The sequence below is a fragment of the Capsicum annuum genome, chromosome 11 (genome assembly GCF_002878395.1).
Source record: "Capsicum annuum cultivar UCD-10X-F1 chromosome 11, UCD10Xv1.1, whole genome shotgun sequence".
In the NCBI taxonomy this organism is placed as follows: Eukaryota; Viridiplantae; Streptophyta; class Magnoliopsida; order Solanales; family Solanaceae; genus Capsicum; species Capsicum annuum.
This window is the reverse complement of record NC_061121.1, coordinates 105,069,221-105,091,096: the sequence shown is the minus strand read 5'-3', so window position 1 is coordinate 105,091,096 and position 21,876 is coordinate 105,069,221. Positions and strand designations below refer to the sequence as shown.

The 21,876-nt window shown below is 36.6% G+C and overlaps 1 protein-coding gene and 1 long non-coding RNA gene across 2 annotated transcripts in view; one reads left to right on the top strand and one right to left on the bottom strand.

Moving 5' to 3' along the window:
- Nucleotides 1-14,932, top strand: part of LOC107855753 (THO complex subunit 2) — a gene marked incomplete in the record, with an annotated part of 111,407 nt that extends 96,475 nt beyond the window's left edge. Inside the window, 3 exon segments of the mRNA XM_047398879.1 lie at nucleotides 9,954-11,105; nucleotides 13,686-13,984; nucleotides 14,609-14,932. Of these exon segments, the coding sequence (XP_047254835.1) occupies nucleotides 9,954-11,105; nucleotides 13,686-13,984; nucleotides 14,609-14,681 (1,524 nt within the window).
- A 2,511-nt stretch (nucleotides 14,933-17,443) lies between these two features.
- Nucleotides 17,444-20,672, bottom strand: LOC124888481. Its single transcript, XR_007046740.1, has 3 exons — nucleotides 20,495-20,672; nucleotides 17,898-18,000; nucleotides 17,444-17,727 (listed from the first exon to the last, which is right to left on the bottom strand). It is a non-coding gene; the product is annotated as an uncharacterized LOC124888481 (long non-coding RNA).
- Nucleotides 20,673-21,876: the final 1,204 nt, after the last annotated feature.

Here is a 21,876-nt window from a genome sequence, read left to right as displayed (position 1 = left end):
ACTTGGTGAAGTGGAGGGTGGCTTGGTCTATTATGATCTCGGTTTTGGGAGCAATGGGTGGATATAGCATTTGGTGCATGGCCTCGGGAGTACTAGTTGATGAAATGTGTCGAGGGGTAGAAGGTCGGCTTCTTTGGCTTTCCACCATCTCCAATCTCCCACCCATAATTGACACTTCACCTTTCATTGATGCCACATTCGAGTCTAGTTTTTCAATACCTGCGGTCATCCTAACCATGTCTCGGGACAGAGCTTCAAGGCGAGCCAAAATGATACTTGTAGCATTGTGGTCCACCGTGGGTTGAGGGGATGAGGTCTCGGGTTCCATTGCACCAAAACAGTCCACAGTGTCACACACAACAACACCAACAAAGGTTCAAGCCCTTGAACCCACAAGCAACAATACCACACTAACCTACAAGAAAAACACACGTTAGTTCAAACACCCTCACCACACACAATTTGGCCGTTCCACACTCGATGTCACAAGTCTTGCAAGTTGGCTTGTAGCTCGTGGTGAGTCGAGTGGTAAGTCTACTCCTTGGTCAGAATGGATTCTTTGTTTGAAGACTTAAGAAAGTAGTGTCAAACTTGAACCAAGAAATACTACGATTTGAAAACAAGAAAAGCACAAAACAACGCTAACACGAAGAACGTACTAAGAAAAAAACTAATTCACGACTTAGTAGATACTTATTAGTTTCCAGTTAGTATAAGAGTCAACAAGTTGAAACTATTAGAAACAAGAAGTGAAACTAGGAATTTCAAGAATTGGAGCCTTGTTGATGATGTGGCCAACAACTATTGGCCGTTGTAAAATGTTGTTGAAGTTGAGGAATAATAGTTCAAGACTTTAGTTGTTCAATCTCACTCCACTCCTTTGATGAAGAAGATTCGACTACGGTGTAGGTGGACAAGATTTTAGACCCTCTTTTCAAGAGTCAAAAGTCTTCTACCAACTTTTCACCAACTTGCACTTTTTTGGCAAAACATCTTTTGAGAGTAGCCTTGTCTCTTTCCTTTTTTGTCTATTCTTGGAAAGTGTTTTACTCTCTTTTGGTAACTATGCTTTTTGAACACCTCTTTTTCTTTTACCACTTTGGTGCTATCTTGAAAGTGTTTCCGAGACAAACACAAAGTCTTGTCTTTCTTTTCTCTTTCAAAATAAGCAACACTTATCAACACAATTTCTTTTCAACACCACTTCAAGAACAACAAGAACAGCAATAAGCCGTCCAACCTTCAACAACAACTTGTCAAGAGCTCAACACTTGGATATATAGACTCAAGAAGTGTTACTGGCTAAGAAAATAACACAAGAAACTACTAAGACAACAAAAACACACCCAAATCTAGACACTATTCTCGGCCAAACACAACAACAAGAAGAAGGATAGCTCGGCCAAGAACAAGAACGCTTCAACTCTTTTTTTTTTTTTTCGACTAAGAGAGCCCAAGATTGGTAGTGTAGGAACACAACCAGCCTTGCTCTGATACCAAATGATATCGTACAAACTTGGAAACACAAGAAACGGTCTCAAAACAGTCCACAAATGAAGGGCAAACCAAGAGCACCCTTGAGACCAAGTCTCGGCTTCAACAATAAACAACAAGAGCAACAACATGACAAGAATAACAAGGTATTTTGAACACCAAATCAGCTACCCAAACTAGATTAACAACAACAATATGAATAACAAGGATGAACAATAACAATAGGAGGAACAACAACACAAAACGACTTGAATAACAAGAACACAAACTACAAGATTACAATGGAAACCAAGGATAGATAGTTAGACCTTGGTTGGTGATACCTAAAACAAAGCTATAACTGAAATTCAAGACTAAAGAAGGAAAAATCAGCAACTAAAGGAAGAGGAGATGAAGTAGAAACAAGAAGAAAATTGCATTAAATGAAAAGGGATAGATAATGAGATATTTACCAACACTAATGAGAAGCACTAAAGTGTATATTAAACACTTAAACACAAATCACCAACATTGATTACACCTCATTCTTAGGTAGACACAAAGGGAATCACCTTCCCCATGCACCAACCTTTCTTGCCAATTTGTCAACACAAGTGAAATCCATCACTTAGCATTAACCCTAATTTCGGATTCTTCACTTAACTAGAAGACTAAAGCTATCAACTAAAGAGTATCCTTTCAATATTCATAAAAGCTAAGGAAAATACAAGCTAAAGGGTCTATTTATACTTATTACAACCAAATGACAAAAATGCCCTTAATGAAAGGTGCTCCTTTGGAGTGTAAAAGAGGAGTACTAAAAGTCCATAATACCCCTAAGTTAAGGCGCCCTTGGAGTGTATCCAAGGCTGCCTTGGAGTATATACAAGGTCTCTCTTCACATATTAGTAAGTATACTCCTCGGATGAATGGAACATCCTCTCACGAGCTTTCATCTTCATAAATGGCGCCTTGTGTGTTTAGACTTGATGAATGACGCCTTTTTCATGCTCTCAAAACCGAGGATGGTTCATTATTCAAGGCTTATGGTCCTCGGGTTAGTATCAAGGCAAGCATCCAAGCAACCTTCCACACGGGATTGCTTTATGTCTTGCTCAAAATGGGCCTTCCTTGCATATTCTTTTGCCCTTGGAGTGACCAAGAGTGACCAAGTCTTGGGCCTTTAGGTGTTGGCCTCCGAAGAAGTCATCAAAAGCTAAGGCGGCCATTCGATTTGTATCTTCCTCCCCTTCTTGAAAAGGATTCGACCTCGAATCCAAACCTTGCAAAACCAAAGAGAGGACAAACAAATACAAAATCCTCATGGCATGAGGGTTAGGATTAGCATAAAAAATCATCTCAACATGCCAAGGTTGCACATATTTGCAATATAACCAAGGATCCTTTGAATCAAATATTAAGAGTTCAATGAAAGATGCATAAAGGATTTGGTTTTGGGATTCACCAAAAGTGATACTTTGCTTGTCATGTAGACCAAGCAACAAGTTGGGTGCACCAATATCATCAATTCTATATTTGGCACTGGGGTCAAATGGGAAGAGCGCCCATAGAAACGGGTCTAGACAACACTCCCATTTCCCATAGGCTTCACCTAAACTACACTACACACTCTCTACAATAGCATACATATCATCAAAAGCAAGTAGAGAGTAGTGAAAGGTATCACTCAAGTCTACTTCTACTAAGGTGTCTTCATATATGTACTCACTACTAGTTTCAACATCATCGCCATAAGTACTCTCAACAATAAGGTCACACATAGTAGAAGAAGAAGTAATTTCCAAGCAATAGACACTTTCTCCTCTTATGGAAGATCCCTCAAGTAAACACATACCACCACTAAAATCAAAGGGATTATTGCTTAAGTCTTTAAAAGAAGAAAGCAATTCATCCTTATAATTATCAAACAAAGGTGCGGTGTCATACAATGGATCACATCGCTATCATTTTTCAAGGAAAAATCGCCTATTGGGTTTCTTAAATATTCAAGCAAATTAAAACATTCATTACCCAATTGGTTATTCCTTTTCAAGACTACACATTCCTTACCCTTAAGAGTACTCTCATATTTCAAAAAGAGATTTCCATCTTTAGGAGGAATGTTGTCACACCATAGTGGGTTAGCATATAGGCTATAGCCTCCAAAGTAAGCCATCCTTTTCACCACTAGGCTCATTAGGAGTGTCTATATCATCTTCCAAAAAGACATTTTTCCTAAAGAGAGCATGATCTAATCCACGGGCAGATTCGGAACACGTGAGTTCTTCACTCTCTAAACGATCAATATCAAGTTTCAAAGCGGTTTCAAGCACCAGATTGTTCCGAGAATAGCTCTCGGGTTCACTCCCATTTTGGTGACGAACATTATCTAATTCTTCACTCACTTGAGTTCTATTAATTACAACACACATAACCTCAAGTGGTGGGCAATTTTCACACACGAGTTGATCAACACAAGTTTCACAAGACGATGTACGTTCATTCAACACAATGGCATCAACATTAGGTGGACACAAATCAATCTTACAAGAAGATTCAATTCGGCCATTAATAGGATCAACTAGTGTATCCACACTCACAATATGTACATCATTATCAAGAGGCAAAGAAACAATGTACTTACAAATAGATAAGCTACCACTCATGCTCAATGGGCTACTTGACACACAATTATCGTTCACATGTACAAAAGTGTAAGAGTTTGCTATTTTACCTTTTATGTTTTTGAGTACATTCTTCTTTGCCTTGGTTCGGATCGTGGCAGCCCACTTTCTCCTTTGGGAATCTCGCCTCACAAGGGAGTTTGTCAAGTCTTCTCCGAACTTTCACCTTTTCATCTCTTTTCCCAAAATTGGGATTTTGTGCATTAAGCATTTGGCGTATATCTTTAATGAAGCTATCACAATGGTCATTGATGCGATCAAACGTGGCATTAAAATTATTGGCAGCCATGGTACCTAAAAGAAAGAAACAAACCCACAAAACGAATAAACAAGTTAGTTCAAATATCCTCACCAACTCTCTCACTCTCAGATTCTTACCGTACACTTGGTCTCACAAGTGTTGAAACTTTGGCATATACTTGGCAAGTGAGTGAGAGATGATTCTACTTTTGCCCGGAATGGATTTTCGTTTGGTATGACTCAAAGAAAATTGCGTACAGACTTGAACCAACAAGTTACAATGAATTACAAACGATAAAAGCACAAAAGAAATGTAGACACGAAACAAAGAACTCTAGACTAATTATCAACCTAGTAGGTAATTACTAGTTTGGTAATTAGTGGTAGAATCAGCACAAAAGCACAAAAGCAACTAGAAACAACAAATAGAAACTTAGAAATCTAATTTAGAACTTAATTTGGTCGTTCACAAAAGTGATGACGTGGCAGCTTGTGATTGGGCATCACTTTTTAATTTTTTTTTTTTCAACTTCAAAATCTCTTGTTTCGGCCAAACACTCCTTTAGGGAAGAAGGATTTCAGTTTTAGAAGAAAAAATGAAGGTTTTGAATCCTTTTTGGAGCTTCAAATGAATTCAAAATAAGTTGGTCCTCCCTTGTACTTTCAATTGTACTTGATTATTCCCTTTGTCTCTTCTTTCTTTAGGATGACAATGAATATGCCAAGGAATATTCTTTCACAAACAACAAGTACAATCTCTTTCTTCCCTCTTTTTGGATCAAACAAGCTCTTTGAATATTCTTCTTCCCTAAGATATGAAGATGATGGAAGAAAAAGATGAATGAACCCTAATTTCAAATTTTCTTTTGGATCTAGGTTCCTCAGGCCAAGGCAAGCTCAATCAACAAAAAATCAGCCACAATTCTCGTCACCAACACAAACCCAAAACGTCACCGCCTCCAAAAAGCTTTAAACAAGCCACAACAATGGCGGATCTAGCTTAAAAACAACCAAATCTTGTTCTAAACTTAGATCTAGACCCTTTAAGTGCTAGAGAACAAGAATCTAACACTAGAAACTATCAAAACAAGCTAAAAATTAGTAGATCTAAGTTGTGAAATTCGGATCTACTACCAACAACAAGAGAACACAATTTTTTTTTTAGTTTTTCGGATTTTTGAATTTTTTTTGTGGATTTTTTTATTTTAGACTTTTTTTTGTGAAGATTTTCTTAGATCCAAGACTTAGAGTTGTGGGAACAACTCTAATACATGGCTCTGATACCAAATGATACCTAAAACAAAGCTATAACGGAAATTCAAGACTAAAGAAGGAAAAATCAGCAACTAAAGAAAGAGGAGATGAAGTAGAAACAAGAAGAAAATTGCATTAAATGAAAAGGGATAGATAATGAGACATTTACCAACACTAATGAGAAGCGCTAAAGTGTATATCAAACACTTGAACACAAATCACCAACATTGATTACACATCATTCTTAGGTAGACACAAAGGGAGTCACCTTCCCAAGCACTAACCTTTCTTGCCAATTTTTCAACACAAGTATAATCCATCACTTAGCATTAACCCTAATTTCGGATTCTACACTAAACTAGAATACTAAAGCTATCAATTAAAGAGTCCTTTCAATATTCATAAAAGCTAAGGAAAATACAAGCTAAAGGGTGTATTTATTCTTATTACAACCAAATGACAAAAATACCCTTAATGAAGGGTGCTCCTTTGGAGTGTAAAAGAGGAGTACTAAAAGTCCATAATACCCCTAAGTTAAGGCGCCCTTAGGGCGTATCCAAGGCTGCCTTGGAGTATATACAAGGTCTCTCTTCACATATTAGTAAGTATACTCCTCGGATGAATGCAACATCCTCTCACGAGCTTCCATCTTCATAAATGGCGTCTTGTGTGTTTGGACTTGATGAATGACGCCTCTTTCATGCTCTTAAAACCTAGGATGGTTCATTATTCAAGGCTTATGGTCCTCGGGTTAGTATCAAGGCAAGCATCCAAGAAACTTTCCACACACGGGATTGCTTTATGTCTTGCTCTATATGGGCCTTCCTTGCATATTCTTGTGCCCTCGGAGTGACCAAGTCTTGGGCCTTTAGGTGTTGCGTCCAAAGAAGTCTTCAAAAGCTAAGGCGGCCATTCAATTTGTATCAGTTGGTATAATCTTAAGAACCCAAGAATATGGTACTATTGGACCCCTAGCACTACACACAACAGTTTATCAAACTCCTAGTTAGAAGATATTTTTTGTAGTAGAAACTCCTAGATATTAGATTTTTGGAATAGGTTCTTCTAGAATATCCTAGTGTAGTATCTTGAATAAATATCTTGTAGAATTATCTAGATATTCTAGAGTAGTAGAAGATAAGGATCACTAGATTTTTCTTGTAGATGTATCTTGAAGGATATCTAGAATCATCTCTACACTAGTATAAATAGGAGGCACATTGTGCATTTGTAACCATCCAGAAAAATTAAAAACACTCAGCTTCCTTTTTTTTTCCACTGTAGTCTCTTTTGTAGCAATTTATAGTTGCAATTTCCCTATATTTTTCTCGTTGTAGCTTTACTTTTTACGTTCCCTTTGTTTTTGACATAACCTAACTCTACGTTGACACAAGAGGGACTTGTACCTCCTTTACATACCAACGTATCAAGCCCACAAGCTTACACAAGTAATTCCACACTTGTAGCTTTCCTAGTTTCTGTGTGGATCTCAGTCTCACAAGACTAGAGAGAACTTTTAAGTGTTACAATATTTCAAGTCTCAACAATAATCAACTAAGTGTAAAAGACTCTAATGCTAACTATATATAGTCTATTACAAAACAAAGTGAATTGCCCAAAAGACCCTTAATGAAAGGGGGCGCGTCTCTAGTGTAGAGTTGGCAGCTTTAGTGTGCATTTTGGCCCTTCTCACGCCTCAATGTGGCTCTTCCTGGGACGATCCCTTGCTGCACTTGCAAATGTTGACCTTCGTAGTCGTACTTGTATCACTTGCTCCCTGAGTTAGTGTGCACATGTCCAAGCACTTTATGAAAGTATTTCCATCATGCGTTTGGCAACAAAAAAACGTTAAGAAAGGTCCTTCCTCCGTTTACCTTTGCCTTTAACATAGGTTTTTAAAGTCGTTCAATGCTCCAGCACGAGCTACTAATTTAATCTAAATGAATCATAATTGAACTCCATTATTTTTGTCCAAACAAAGATAACCACATCTAGGGTTCACATATTGGCTATAAGCCATCCCCTTCATTTAACCTCATGATCCACGTCCTTGAGCCCATTGCATTGTATATATCAATTTGCTGAAGTTATTAAGTCATTACCCAACTTATAATTTAATCCAAAATTACTATTATCATATTTTTCATCATGTTCTTCTATGTAGAGAACACCCACTTCTAGGAGTATCGCGATGTCACGTATAAATCATAAATCCTTACCCTGAATATTAATGAGCTTATTTATACACAATAAATAAGATTTGAGTAGTGGAGTTACCTTTGGGAGCCAAACACCAAAATTCTCAATGTTGAGAGGTAATCCTGAGATTTGTAAGACAATTTATAAGTTTCATTGGATTTTGATATTAGGGCTAATATTTAATTCATAAAAGCTTTCCAAAAAATCATAAAAGTCTTACATTAATGGTTTATTGAATGCATTGACTGAGGCCTTCTTTAGTGCTCTAAAATCTCCTAAAATTTAACCCATTCTCTCTCTCCTCATTTCCAGGTATTTATATGTTGAGGGTCCTCACGGTTGGCTTGCAACATAAGGTCACTGCGTTCCTTGAATTGTTCCTAGACTTTCCTTCCTCGTGGCTGAGCGCATCTCAAACCTGGGTGGTTAGCCGATGAATCCCCTTCGTGATATGCTTTTGGCATGATCCCTGATGCATGCTTGTGCCTGGGAAGGAGCATGTGATGAGTTTGCTTTGGTGGCTAATGTTACCCGCAAGACACTCTCACTTCAAAAATTTTAAGTTCTTCCATCACATTAGGCATGTGATGCGACGTCGTGGCACGTCATTGGTCTTGATTCCATCTGTAATAACCCATATTTTTTAACGAGGGGTAAATGAGTGACACCCTAACTTAGGAGAAGGAGTCCCACATTGGCAAAACACAGAAGGGATGTTGGGTATATAAGTAAGCCTTGCTCCCTAGAGACGCATTTTAAACCCGTAAGGGCTTGAGCCCAGAGCGGACGATATCACTAGTGGGTTGAGGAGTTCAGGGTTATCTCGGGCCTTTGTGGCTCGGGATGCCCGTCGCGGCCAGGACCTCGGGTCGGGTCGTGACACCATCCTAACTTTTTAATGCTTTTAGCCACTTTAACACTTCAATACAGTTCCATTTTGCAGCTGCACATTGGTTACCATGTCCCAATGGTCCCACCTACCATGTGCGGGTCCAAACGTACCTCGGGGTTATTTTTATCACATAATTAGGTTCATAATTAACCTGAAGGCCGAATCAATGTCCAGTGTTCCGGGAATCGTGATGCTAAAAAAAGCGACAAGGCTCCGCGTCATGCATTACACGAAGCATGAAGCAGTGTGAGTGGATCATTGAAGTGAAGCGCAATTTAAAAGAAAAAGGACTAAATAGAGCTTCGAAACATTAAGACATAAATGAAAAGACCACAACAATTATATAATCAAACAATATGTATAAACAAAAGTTCAAATTAAACAGCGAAATCACAAGTTTGATCACTGAAACACCTGCTGCAAAATAGACCTGTAAAACAGCAGACCACAATAGTAAAACAGATCAACAAAATAGCAAAGTTAACTCTAGAAAATCGCAGTAGTAGACTCTTTTTTTAATTTAAAACTGACCTTAAATATAAAATCAACATGAAGCGTCTTTTTTTTTTTTTTTTAATTTAAATTTAGAGTTGACCCTAAAAATATAATCAGCATTACGCGCTCGCATTGGCTCTCTTCTCGCATAGGCTTGCATCTCGCATAACCCTGTGATGCGCCTGCTTCTGTAAGGTTGGCTCGCATCAGCCATACTCAGCGAGAGGGACTCGCATTGCTTCGTATCATTGCATTATGCGACGATGCGAGAACATTCCTCATGACTGTCAACGTCACCAGGGCTTTACGTATAAGTTGTTTCCAATATCATGTTAAATTGATTATGCGACCATGCGAGCGCATTCCTGAACACTGTCAACATCACCAGGGCTTTACGTATAAGTTGTTTCCAGTGTCATGTTAAGATTTTGGCCTAGTTGATATTTTATCTTATCAAGGTTGGAACAGTATCTCTACGGAATATTGTTGTATTCCTGTGGAAGAGCTTGATAGACTGAATCAGTGCTGGCAATCCATCCCAACCCAAGCCGCCCATTTTCCATCCCTAATTGTTAGTGTGATATGTATGATGAAGTAACCACCTGCTTTTCTTTTTGTTGAATCTTGTGCCTATGGATGGATCCTTCATTATTCAGTTGAGCAGTTCTCTTTTGTCAACTTGTTTGAACTTAAAAAATATACGACCTTTTCTGTAGGGAAGAGCTACAGGCAAGCAAGCTACTCCTGGAACTCTCTCAAAGCAACAAAAGCATGATACTGCAAAATATGACAAGTCTGGGAAAGCTGCTGGAAGAGCATCTGGAGCTGCTTCTGGTGATGTTGGTTATCCTTCTGAGAGCAGAACAAGTGGGAATGTTAATGTTTCTGCTACGGTTTCAGGGAATGGTAACTTGTTTTCTACTGTACATAAAGGTGCATTAACAAGATTGGTAGATCATTCAAATGGATCTAATGCCGAACTTACAGCTACTAAATTTGATGATCTGAGTGTTTCTGCTGGAAACGATGATGTCAATGAAACTTCTGATGTGCAGAAGGAGTCCTCATCGCGTCTGGTCCATTCGCCTCGACAGGATGCTTCTAAAGCTAATGAAAAAGTACAGAAAAGATCGATTCCTGCGGAAGATCTGGATAGACTGAATAAACGCCGGAAAGGTGAAACTGACAATAGAGATATCGATTATGGTGATGCTCGTTCTTCGGAGAGAGAGCGGTTAATGGATGTACGAACTGCAGATAAACTTCATCCAGTAGATTATGATCAACATGGATCTGATGATCAAATATTGAACCGGGCCTCTGAAAAGCCTCTAGATAGATCAAAAGATAAGGGTGGTGAAAGACCTGAGAGAGACCACAGAGAACGAGTAGACCGTCCTGACAGGTCTCGCGGGGATGATGCATTTGAAAAATCAAGAGATAGGTCAACTGAGCGGCATGGAAGAGAACGTTCAATTGAAAGAGTACAGGAGAGAGTTGCTGATAGAAACTTTGATAAGTTGAGTAAGGATGAAAGAATCAAAGATGATAGGACTAAGCTGCGACATAGTGAAGCGTCTGTAGAGAAATCTCACACAGATGATCGGTTTCACAATCAAAATTTGCCTCCACCTCCACCACTGCCTCCTCACATGGTCCCACAATCCATTAATGCAGGCAGGAGAGATGACGATTCTGATAGACGTTTTGGAACTGCCAGGCATAGTCAAAGACTTTCTCCAAGGCATGATGAGAGAGAGAGACGGCGGTCAGAAGAAAATAATGCATTATTGCAGGATGATTTGAAGAGGAGGAGAGAAGAAGATTTCCGAGACCGAAAGCGGGAAGAGAGAGAACTTTCAATGAAGGTAAGCTTGGCTATCTATCTGTATATCTAAAATTTTAATGTTTTTAAGCAAGCATCGAAAGAAGTGAAGCCCCGTGAAGGCAAAACATGCTTCATTGTCAGGCTATCTCCCTTTCCTGGGGCCATTTACTTTTTCTATCCAGCCCTCTCTATTTGACCTTTGTTCTTAAATTGAAGAAGCTTGCCCTTTCCAAGGGCTCACTTCATTTTTTGTTTCTTATTTTATTTGACTCTGTTGCCAACAGCTATGCCTCTGTTCCAAACTAGTTGGTTTGGGCTATATGGGTACTAACTGACCATTTTCCCTTTTAAATCCATCTCAAACCAACATTATACAAAATAAGTAGGCATTTGGCCATTGGATTTGGGATTCTAATTTTAAATTTTGATTTGAAATCAACATTTGTTAATGAAATCTGTACAAAATCTTAACTTCAATTTCAAATCAACATTTCAATTTTTTTTTTTAAATGTAAAACTTGACCATAAGTTTATGCAATAACATAACTAATGAAATCCCACAAGTGGGGTCTGGGGAGAGTAGGATGTGCTAGGATGTGCTGCACCTTAACCCCTACTTTTATGTGGTAGTTAGTTGTTTCCAGTAGAGCCTCGGGTCAAAAGAAGTATAATCTAAGCCCGAATTGAAAGGAAAATAACATCAATAAAATAGCAAGATGAACATCACACTCCACTAATTTCTTTCAAATGTCACATACCACACTATTGTCCTTATTAGTGTCCCTTTCCCCGTTGCCAACATCTTTCCATTTGAGATCATTGCAAGAACTTTCACTCTGACAAGCACTATGTTCTCTGCTACATAGTTTCTACCGTTTCTTTTTGAACCCCACTGTGGGCATTAGGTGCTTTTTTTTTTTCTTTTTTTAAAATCAAAATCTCCTACTGTTTCTCTTCTTTTCCCTTTCAGTTTCTTTTTACTTGGATAATCAATCAAGTGTTTTGATATTTTAATCTTTTCATTTCAAGTATTGGTATTAAAGACAATTATCTCATGCAATGCATTCATACATGAGTATTTTTTGGACCTACAACAAATTTATATGGTACAGGAATTTGAATGTTTATTAGTCTGTTCTTAAATCAGTATCAGATCTAGTTTACTGATACCCCAGAAAAGATGATCACTAGACTGGATGGGCTGAAACTACTTAACAAAACACAAGATAATTGCAAGTTCATTAATACCAGCATATTCTTTGAAATACTGGTTGCAGTAAAAATTTAAAAGGAAAATGGGCAAAATACTAGTGCTACTTTAGGGGGAGGTACACAAATGGATCTGAGTGGATTAAAGTTAGAAGATACGAGATCGTTTACTTATTGGTCCATGAAAATGTAATGGTTATTTGGCCATAGCTCCAACTTCAACCTCTTTTAATTATTTGGATTTGTAGCCTGTTTCTAAAATCAACTTATTTTGAAAGTACTTTTCAAAAAGATACTTTTGGTTAGAAGCATTTTATGTTTGGCCAATAAATTTAAAAAGCGCTTTTGAGCAGCAATTAGTGTTTGACCAAGCTTTTTAGAAGTGCGCTTGTAAGTGTATTTTCTCTAAAAGTGCTTTTAGGGAGAAACTACTTTTTTTTTAGCTTATGAAAAACTGCTTTTTTCTACTCCCCAGAAGTACTTATTTTCTTTCAAAAACTTGGCCAAACACCTCATATTCTAAAAACTAAAATAAGCACTTCCGTGAAAAAATAAGCACTTTTCCGGAAATTAAGTTTGGCTAAATAGGCTGTTGATCTTGATATATTTTGGGTTGTATCTAATGGGCTTGCCCCAATATTTCGTACTAGTGTAAATAGTTTTAGGTTAAGATTTAACATTTTGGAAGACATTGAACATTTGTAAGATTTCATCAATTTTCTTCCATAGCTCGTCAGCGGACGACTATTCCTTTTACATGTTGAAAACATTCACCATTGTATCTTGCTTGTTAATCATTTAACCTGCAGCACTTCTTAGTTCTTGACTTTTTAAACTGCTGTATCCACTGACATGTTCCCAAACCCCATCTTTGTGGTGGGAATCTACTGGGCATCTTCTTCTTGTTGTATCCACTGACATATTACCTTGTTGAGATGTAGCTGCTTGGATAGTTTTCCGTTACACCTTTTGCATCCTCTTTCCGATCGAGGTGATAAGGGTAATAGAAACTCGTATTTCTTAGTTGCCTTTCTGTGTTGGCTTTACTGTAATATACTCAAAAATATTTTCTAGTGCTATTCCTTCCTTGCTTAAAATAACTGTCTTCATATTGGTCAGATGATTTCTTGGATCTTCTTATTCTATTTTTTTTCCTAGTAATTACATATTAATTTTTATTTTCTTTAGTATAATGTTTTCTACGAGCTTAAATGGAGCAACATTGTTAGTGAAGTTTTATATAGCTGACCCCAACTTGTTTAGGACTGAGATGTAGTAGTTGTTTGACTACCTTTTGCAGTTTAGCTTCTTGGTTCACGGGTCAGATCCTTTCTAGTAAAACCTTGATTTTTGATCTCTTGCCTCGTTGTTGAATGTTAGTAGTTACTTACATTTCAGTTGTGTATTGTAGGTAGAGGAGAGGGAAAGAGAGAGGGAGAAAGGAAGCATCGTGAAAGAGGATATGGATCCAAATGCCTCAAAGAGACGCAAACTCAAGAGAGAGCATATGGCTTCAGAACCTGGCGAGTATTCACCTGCTGCTCATCCTCCTGCCATTTCTATTAATATGTCGCAGCCCTGTGATGGAAGAGATAGGGGAGAACGGAAGGGTGTTATTGTTCAGCAGCGTCCAGGTTACTTGGACGAGCCAGGTCTTAGGATTCATGGGAAGGAAAGTGCCAGCAAAGCACCCCGTCGTGATGCAGACTCGTATCCTTATTGATACATGTGTATGCAATTCCTTATTTCATATGACTATCTGCTGCATAAACCAGCAAATGCAATTGCATTGTCTGAATGGAAGATTTTCTTTTATCAGCAATGCCTTGTTTTTGACAATACACTTAACAAGTTTGGCCAGAATAATGTTACCAATCTATATGGCTCTTTTGGTGGTCATTGGTTTATCCAAATCCTCTATATCATACTGACTGTTATAATTATATTTTGAAAAAATACTACTATAATTAGATAAATTTTGGTGCATTTTTACTGTTTCATATAATGTACCCAAAAATTGTTGCCCATATTTCAGTTTCAGGGGTTTGTGAATTTATTTCAAAGTCAGTTTTGTTATTTATGTTCAAAAAACATTTATGATTCCATAAATTGATATATTACATGAAAAGTACAATGATTTGGTGGAAATAATCTTTTTTAGAACTGCATAAACCTATCAACTTGTGGGAATTCACTGGGTATGTTGTTGCTGCTGCATAAACCTATCAACTCAAATTTAACTTTTGAGAACCAACTTGGGCACTGCTGGTATAAAGGGAGTGTCCTGGCTTGCCATTTATGTCTGCTTATATTCTACTCCTTAACTATGCACAGCAGTATGTATGACAGAGAGTGGGATGACGAGAAGAGGCAAAGAGCTGAGCCCAAGAGGCGGCATCGGAAGTAATTGCTCAACCACAAGACAAATGAAGTTTCTGCTTGTTGCTGCTGAAGTAAAACGTAGCAGGGTGGTTTGGCTTGTGTCAAGTGTTCCCGGACCATTTTTGTTTAGTCAATTTTTTTATTAGGCCCTTGATGGGGTTTGAATTACTACAAAGAGTATATGTAGGTAGGTAAGATGTGTTTGTTTGTGCAAATTGCTTCGGAACTCTATTTACATTTTTACGTGCCATATATGCATTACTTTTTGAAAGGAAATATTTGGTCGGATGGTCATTTTTTGAACTCTTTATTAGTGGTATTTAGCCATTTTTTGATGCAGAAATTTATTTGTACAAAAAGTTCCCTTAGAATATGGAAGAACTCCAGGAACTACCACTAGAAATTTTTTCCTTTCTTATTCCGAACATTATAACTTGCTCCTATTGTTAGATATGTGTGCAGGTAATTCTTATCTAAGAACAGTTCATGTAGTCAATTCTATTAGTTCTAAAATTGAGTTTATCAGGCGTTTGAAGTTTGAATACAAGAAGGTTATTTTCTTTGTTGCTCGTCTTTCTTTCTTCCTTCCTTCCCCAGTCGTGAGCATTTTATGTGTTGGTGGTAATTTACAGAGAACTTTATTAGTAATTTTCATGAGCTTAATACAGGAATGTCATAGACCGTGGTGTTGAGCTGTGTTGTCACTCCACTGGTGGGCGTAGTATTTTCTCACTGATATTGCCGGTGCTTATGCTGCATTTGTTATTTTTGTAAGTCTGAAATGGTTAGGATGTTGTCTCTAGATCTGAAAATTGAATGGTTAAGATCGTTTGTTTTTCAACATCTGAATGTGCAAAATTTTTTTTATTTATATATATAATAAAATAAAAAATATAATTCAAATAAAAAATTGATTATATATCAGAAAAGTATGTAATTTAATACAATAAAAGTATTATTTGATTGAATAAAAAATATTTATGTTTTTTAGTGATGGTGGAGATGGTTTATAATTGTGGTTGCGGTGACAATGATTGATGTTAGTGATTAGTAATGTTAATGATGATAGTTGTGATGGTTGGTATTGTAGTGATTGTTATTATGGTGGCGGTTGATAGTGGTGGTGGTGGTTGTGCTTAGGGGTGCAAAAATCGAACCGACCGACAATCCGAATCGATAAAATTGGTTTATTGTTATTAGGTTATTGAGATAATGGTTTTTTAATGGTTTTATAAAAAAAAATTATTGAGTTATGGGTTCGATTCGATTTTTTTCTTATTGGGTTATTGGGTAAATTTATAACACAATAAAAATTCTCTCTCTATATATATACTAGATTTACCGCACGTGCGTTTCACGTGAAACATTGGATTGATGAACACACTGTACATAGGAAAAGTTGATATCCCAAAAGTCCCTAGTTTGAAAAGATCATATTAAATTTTCAGAATAGACAATACACTTTGTATGTTGTTATAGATACACATAATAAGCTGTGTGATGCCTTTATAGATTAAGACTCTTAACATCACATAAGCTATGAATATGTTTATCATCTTTCATCTTTTGTAAAAATACACCATCATTTATCTTGAAATCTCCCTGTAGAGTAACGGGTGTATTCTCAAGCACCAACTCAAAAAACTTAGTGAAATTACATCAATACCGTTCTTCACTTTAAAATCTAATTACCTTAATTTATTAAAAATAATAAAAATTGTGGCACGAAATAACCCCAACATGCGCTTCTCTCTCTTTATATATATGTACCACCGATGTGCTCAAAACACCGCTTCTCTATATCTTTTTCGTTGGCAAACTTTACATTGTGTCTATCTATGCGTACAAAGGTCGTTGAATTCTTTTTCCCCTGACTGTTTTTTCGACGTTGTTATACCAGTTCGGGTTGAGCAGTGACGTCGGTTGAAGGTATTTTCTATTAGTATCAAGTTTTTGCATTTATGATAACTTCTGTCAAGTCCTTTGTCCCATTCATTTTGATTTTCGAGCAACAAGGGTGTATCTCTAGTAGTTACCTAAACGGTGATCATTCTTTCCGTCTGTGTAGCCTTTGACAGAGAAATAACGAACTTGTCTCGGAAAAGGCCTAACCGTGTAACTTGAGCTGTCAAACCTGTCCATTAAACAGATTTCATTGTGTCCTACAAGAAGTTTGTTGTAAATATTATCTATATTAAATGCTACATCAATTAAACATGTAAAAAAAAAAAAAAATCGTAGCTTCATGACATATAAAAGCAAAAGGAAAATCCTAAAAGAGGACTTGCTAATAACCATACAACGCACAGGAGGTTGCAGCCAAGGGAATCGATGATAAGTGAAGCACAATCACTTCTAGATAGGTGTTGAAATCCAGTTATCAATAGATTGTCTATCCCTTTCTTTCTTGCAATCTTCTTCGTCAATTAACACTCCGTGCAAAATAACATAAACAAAGTAATAAGAGTGCGAAAATATATTTACTTTCGTCTTGATACACATAAGTTGTTGCTGTGATCCTTTTCAGGTTTTTTGGTAACTTTATTTTTGTTTTTTATCAAGTCTTCCCTTTGAATATCTCTAGGTGATCATCTCAATCACCGATAATAAATAAGCAATATATATATTTAGTTTTGCCCTTTTATTTTCATGTTATTCAATGGAAGAACGATGCATAAGAGATCTTCAAATATCCCTTCGATACTAGAAAAACAAACAATATTTAAAGTAACCTGTTTATATGTTTTACTTATTAACGGAAAAAACTATAATATATTTTCTCATATATTAAAATAAATTTTAGATTCTTATCCAACAAAACAAATCACATGTATACATAGATTACTTCACTAAGTGATGCATCAGAATCTATTAAAGGATCCGTAGCGAGAACGTTCATATGAGTGCTTTAACGAATCATCCTACTATAACATCAGTCCTTCAAGCCTGATGAAAGCACTCAAATCTCTCTTTAAAAATTATGATACACAGTGGTCCGGCCATGCACATAAATTGAAGAAATACATTAATTGTACTATTGTTTTCTCCCAAAGTTGACTGTGCCTCATATCCTGAAGAAGATAACAAAAAAAGCAAATATTAGAGGGAGTTTTACATTATTTTCACAATCAAGAATGGTTTGTACTGAATAAAAATATACCCTGGAACATGATGTACAAGACTTAAAAGGGGCAATAATCTTAATAAAGTTTAAATTTGTTGGAAAGCATTAATATACTACCTCCATTTTTAGCCTTGGTTCTTCATTCCCCTTTCATATGTGATTTCTTAAAATTAGTGTTTTCCACTATTAAGTTGCACTTTAAAGCAGCCAAATATATGCCCTACGCCAAAAATCAAGTTCTGTCAATGTTGATAGCATAGACGACATAACATAAAAGGGAGGGGGAGAGTTAAGCTATGATCAGTAGATGTTGCAGCTTCCATCTTGCTAATCAGTTTCAAGATAGATATACCTACATGCATATAATCAATTAGACGATATTCCTTCTTCCTTATAAAATATATATAACGACATGAGAATATAAAAAGAATGCTTTTTCACAATTATTATGTCGTCGATATTATTGAAGATGCGAGGCATTTGCCTCCTAGGAAAACAACTGTAGTACATAAAGCTTGTCCCCAGAGTAGATTATCTATATCATAATGGATGATACTGTTTCCATTTTCATGAGATTTCAAAGAGTGGATAAGTAAGATTTTGTGTCCAAATGCCAAGCTATTTTTTGAATCAAACAACATAAAACAGTTTTAGAGTTGTTTTTAAAATTGTTAAGATAAAGATAAAATGCTCATACATGGATAGGCCAAACAAAATTATTGCACGTTAATAGGTTCTCTATAAAAAAACAGCACCAATATAAATCCTAATCATCAGGAAGACTAATTTATATCATTTCTGACTTTAAACTCATCACAAGAGCCACAAAACAACATTAGAATGACATTCGTAGTTGAGAACATAAGAAGTCAAAAACTAAGGTCTACGCAAAAACACTTTTTCTGTCAAAGCACAAAGGTCGTTCCTACCATCAGAAATTGCTTTATCGATTCATGAAACAGAGGTAATCTCCCTGACTAAATTGCTTAAGCATGCCACAAGGTAGCAAGGTATGAAGACCAGAAAATTAAATAAGAATAATACAATAATTTCTTTGAAAATTCTTCCAAAGAGAAGGGTGTGAAAATAAATCAATATAAAAGAGAAATTGAAAAATTTACGATTTCAACTCCCATAAAAGCACATAGAGAAAAACTTATTGAGGAGGAGTATATGAACGTTTGGATGTGACTTTTAGTGAATGAGTATAACTATTGTCTTGGGATATTTATAGGGTCATTTGGTTGTTACTTTTAGCGAAGGACTACGACTATTGGCTTGAGATATTTGTAGTGGTTACTTTTTATGATTTTTTGAAAATAAAATAGGCAATTTAAATTAGTAAGAGGGGTAGTTTAGTAATTTTACTTTAAGTTTTTTGAGTTGGTGCTTTTAAGCTAGTATACATACATACATACATATACTTATTATATATTTCTCTTAACTTGTTAGTTTGGTTATTGGTTTAGCATTTTTAAAAACCAAAAATCGATAAACCAAACAGATAATATGTAAAATTAAACCGAACCGACTGAAGCACACCCCTAGTTGTGATGTGACATTGCTTAATGTTAATTGTCAGAGGTGTTGATTGTGATGGCTGAAAAATGAATGCATGATGGTTGATGATTTGTTGGTGTTAGTTGGAGATGTTAATTGTGATAGAGGAGATAGTTGTTAGTAGAGATAAATTATAGCGATGATGGTAATTGAAGTGATGGTAGAGGTGGCGTTACTAGTGACAATGGTGGTGGTCGTCGAAGAATGTGTAGAGGTTGTGATGTATTAGTAGTAGTTAGAGGTGGTGCTAGTTGTGAAAGATGAATTGATCGATAGTAAGGATAGGTCGGTAATCGTTGATGATGGTGGTGCTGTTGACGTCTGTGGTGGCGGTAAATATAATTAGAATAATAGAGGTAGTAGGTGTGGTGGTGGTTGATACCGATATTTTTTTATCGATGGTGATTGTGATGGCGGAGGTGGTTGGTGGTGGTAGGTGGTGGTTAACAATAATGGCGGTGGCAGAGGTGGACTGATGATTATGAATAGATTGGTGGTGAATATTATCCAATACCAGAATACCTCTTCAGACCTATTAAGACTTGATTCTAGATCTGAATGATTAAGACCTATTCAAACCTATTAAGAGCTAAAATCTTAATAAAAAATAAATGCACTTAATGATCTGAAGTCTGAACCATTCAGATTCAGGCCTCCATTAAGTGCAAACAAATGAGCACTTAGACTGTGTCGGCTCTAATTCTAATGATGGTGGGACAAATATGATCACATCATATTGTTGGGTTTCCCACTTTTAAGTCGACAAACAATAAAGCATGAACTTGCATTGAATACAAGAGCATCTATCCACAGTAGGACTAATTTATCATTTCGTGACTTTTGAGATTTATTTAAACTTAGATGATTCTATTTCTCCATTTTTCAAACTTGCTTCTACAATAAAATGAAGTTCTATCCAATTTATTGTAATCGACTAGTTTAACATTTCAGTTAATCGTATTCTTGTTATTATAATAGTGGTGGTCGGTAGTGGCAACAGTCAATTATGGTGATTGACAATTATGTGTGGATCATGATAATTAATAATTGTGATGGTTGAAAATAGTAGACGATGACGATGGTTAGCAGTGGCAGTGAATGTAGCGATGAATCATCTTTTTAAAAGAAATTTGAGAAGCTGGTTTGAACCTTACCTGATTCAAACACGATTGGGGACTATAGGAAACCAGGACAAGAAGGAGATAGTTTGGAACTGTTGAGGAAGTATATTGAAGGGCCTTCTTGGCCCCATCAAAAGAATTGGGGTGTTCCAAAGCTTTCAGAGTACCAACTTCACTGTTGGTCCTAAGGAGTTAGTTTCAGTTATGAGAGGTATTAATAAAGTTTGGCGGTCCAAGGATATACAATCTGATCCTAACAAGAGGAACCCTAACTTGTGAGAATATCATGAGAACCATGGGCACCAGAGAAGATTGCAAATATCTATGACTAGATGTTGGTCAATTACTCCAAAGAGGACACTTAAATGATTTTCTCATTAACCGCAGTAATTAGGACTCCTCTATAGGCTACGGTTATATCAAAGATGAAGAAGTCGGTGGACTACTTCTTCTTGCAAAGTGATGCCCTAGTAATTTCTTTACATATTTTCGACTATAACATTAAACATGTGTTAACTGACTCAAGTAGCTCGGCCAACACTCTATCTCAGGGAAATGTAGTTGATCGACAAAATTCGCTCAACCAAAATATTTTTGGCTTAAAGCAACACGTGGAGCAAAATAACCTAGAGATCATAAGATCGTCGATTGATGTTGGGTGAATTTACATTTCTTGTAGCCGTTTTTCACCCACATTTAAGCTTTGTATTGAGTGTTTTATAGCTTGATACTTCTTGTTTGCACTCAGTTACATAATTTTGACTTTGTGACTGGTGTTATATGCTTTGTAGGTGAAAAGAGTTGAAAATTGACTAAGTATTAAGCTTAAAGTGGAAAAGTCTTGGAAAATAAGGTCCAAAGTAAGGTTTGGAGGGTCATCAAGCGAGCTGGAAAGCTAGGGGTTTGATAATACACCCTCTGATGTTGACCCCTGACGAAGTCAAAACCCAGGCAAAACAACATGCCTGACGATGTGAGACCCATGGCGACACAAGCTGCCTTGAGATGCGAGGCCTGCCCGCGGTGATTCTCTACCTCTTTCAAGGTCCGACTTGATGGGCCCTCTTAGGTGTTTTTAAAACATAATAAATAAAAATACTTAGTCATTTTTAAGGGGAGACAGATATTTTTGGAGCGTAGAGAACAGAGCAAATAGGCAAATATCTTTTAGGGTTATCTCTTAATTCTTTTCTTAGCTTAATTATTATATTAAGTTTATAAAGCTTATCTGGTGTAATAGAATTTTGAGTGGATAAAAGCCCACTCACTAGCGTTATGTCCAATGTATGAATATTTTCATCTTATTTATTGATTGTTTAACGGATTTTACTATTCATCTATTGTTTTCTTAACCTTATGCTTACTATTCTATTGACTGACCACCGATTGGGAAAAATGAATAATTGCTAGTGGAA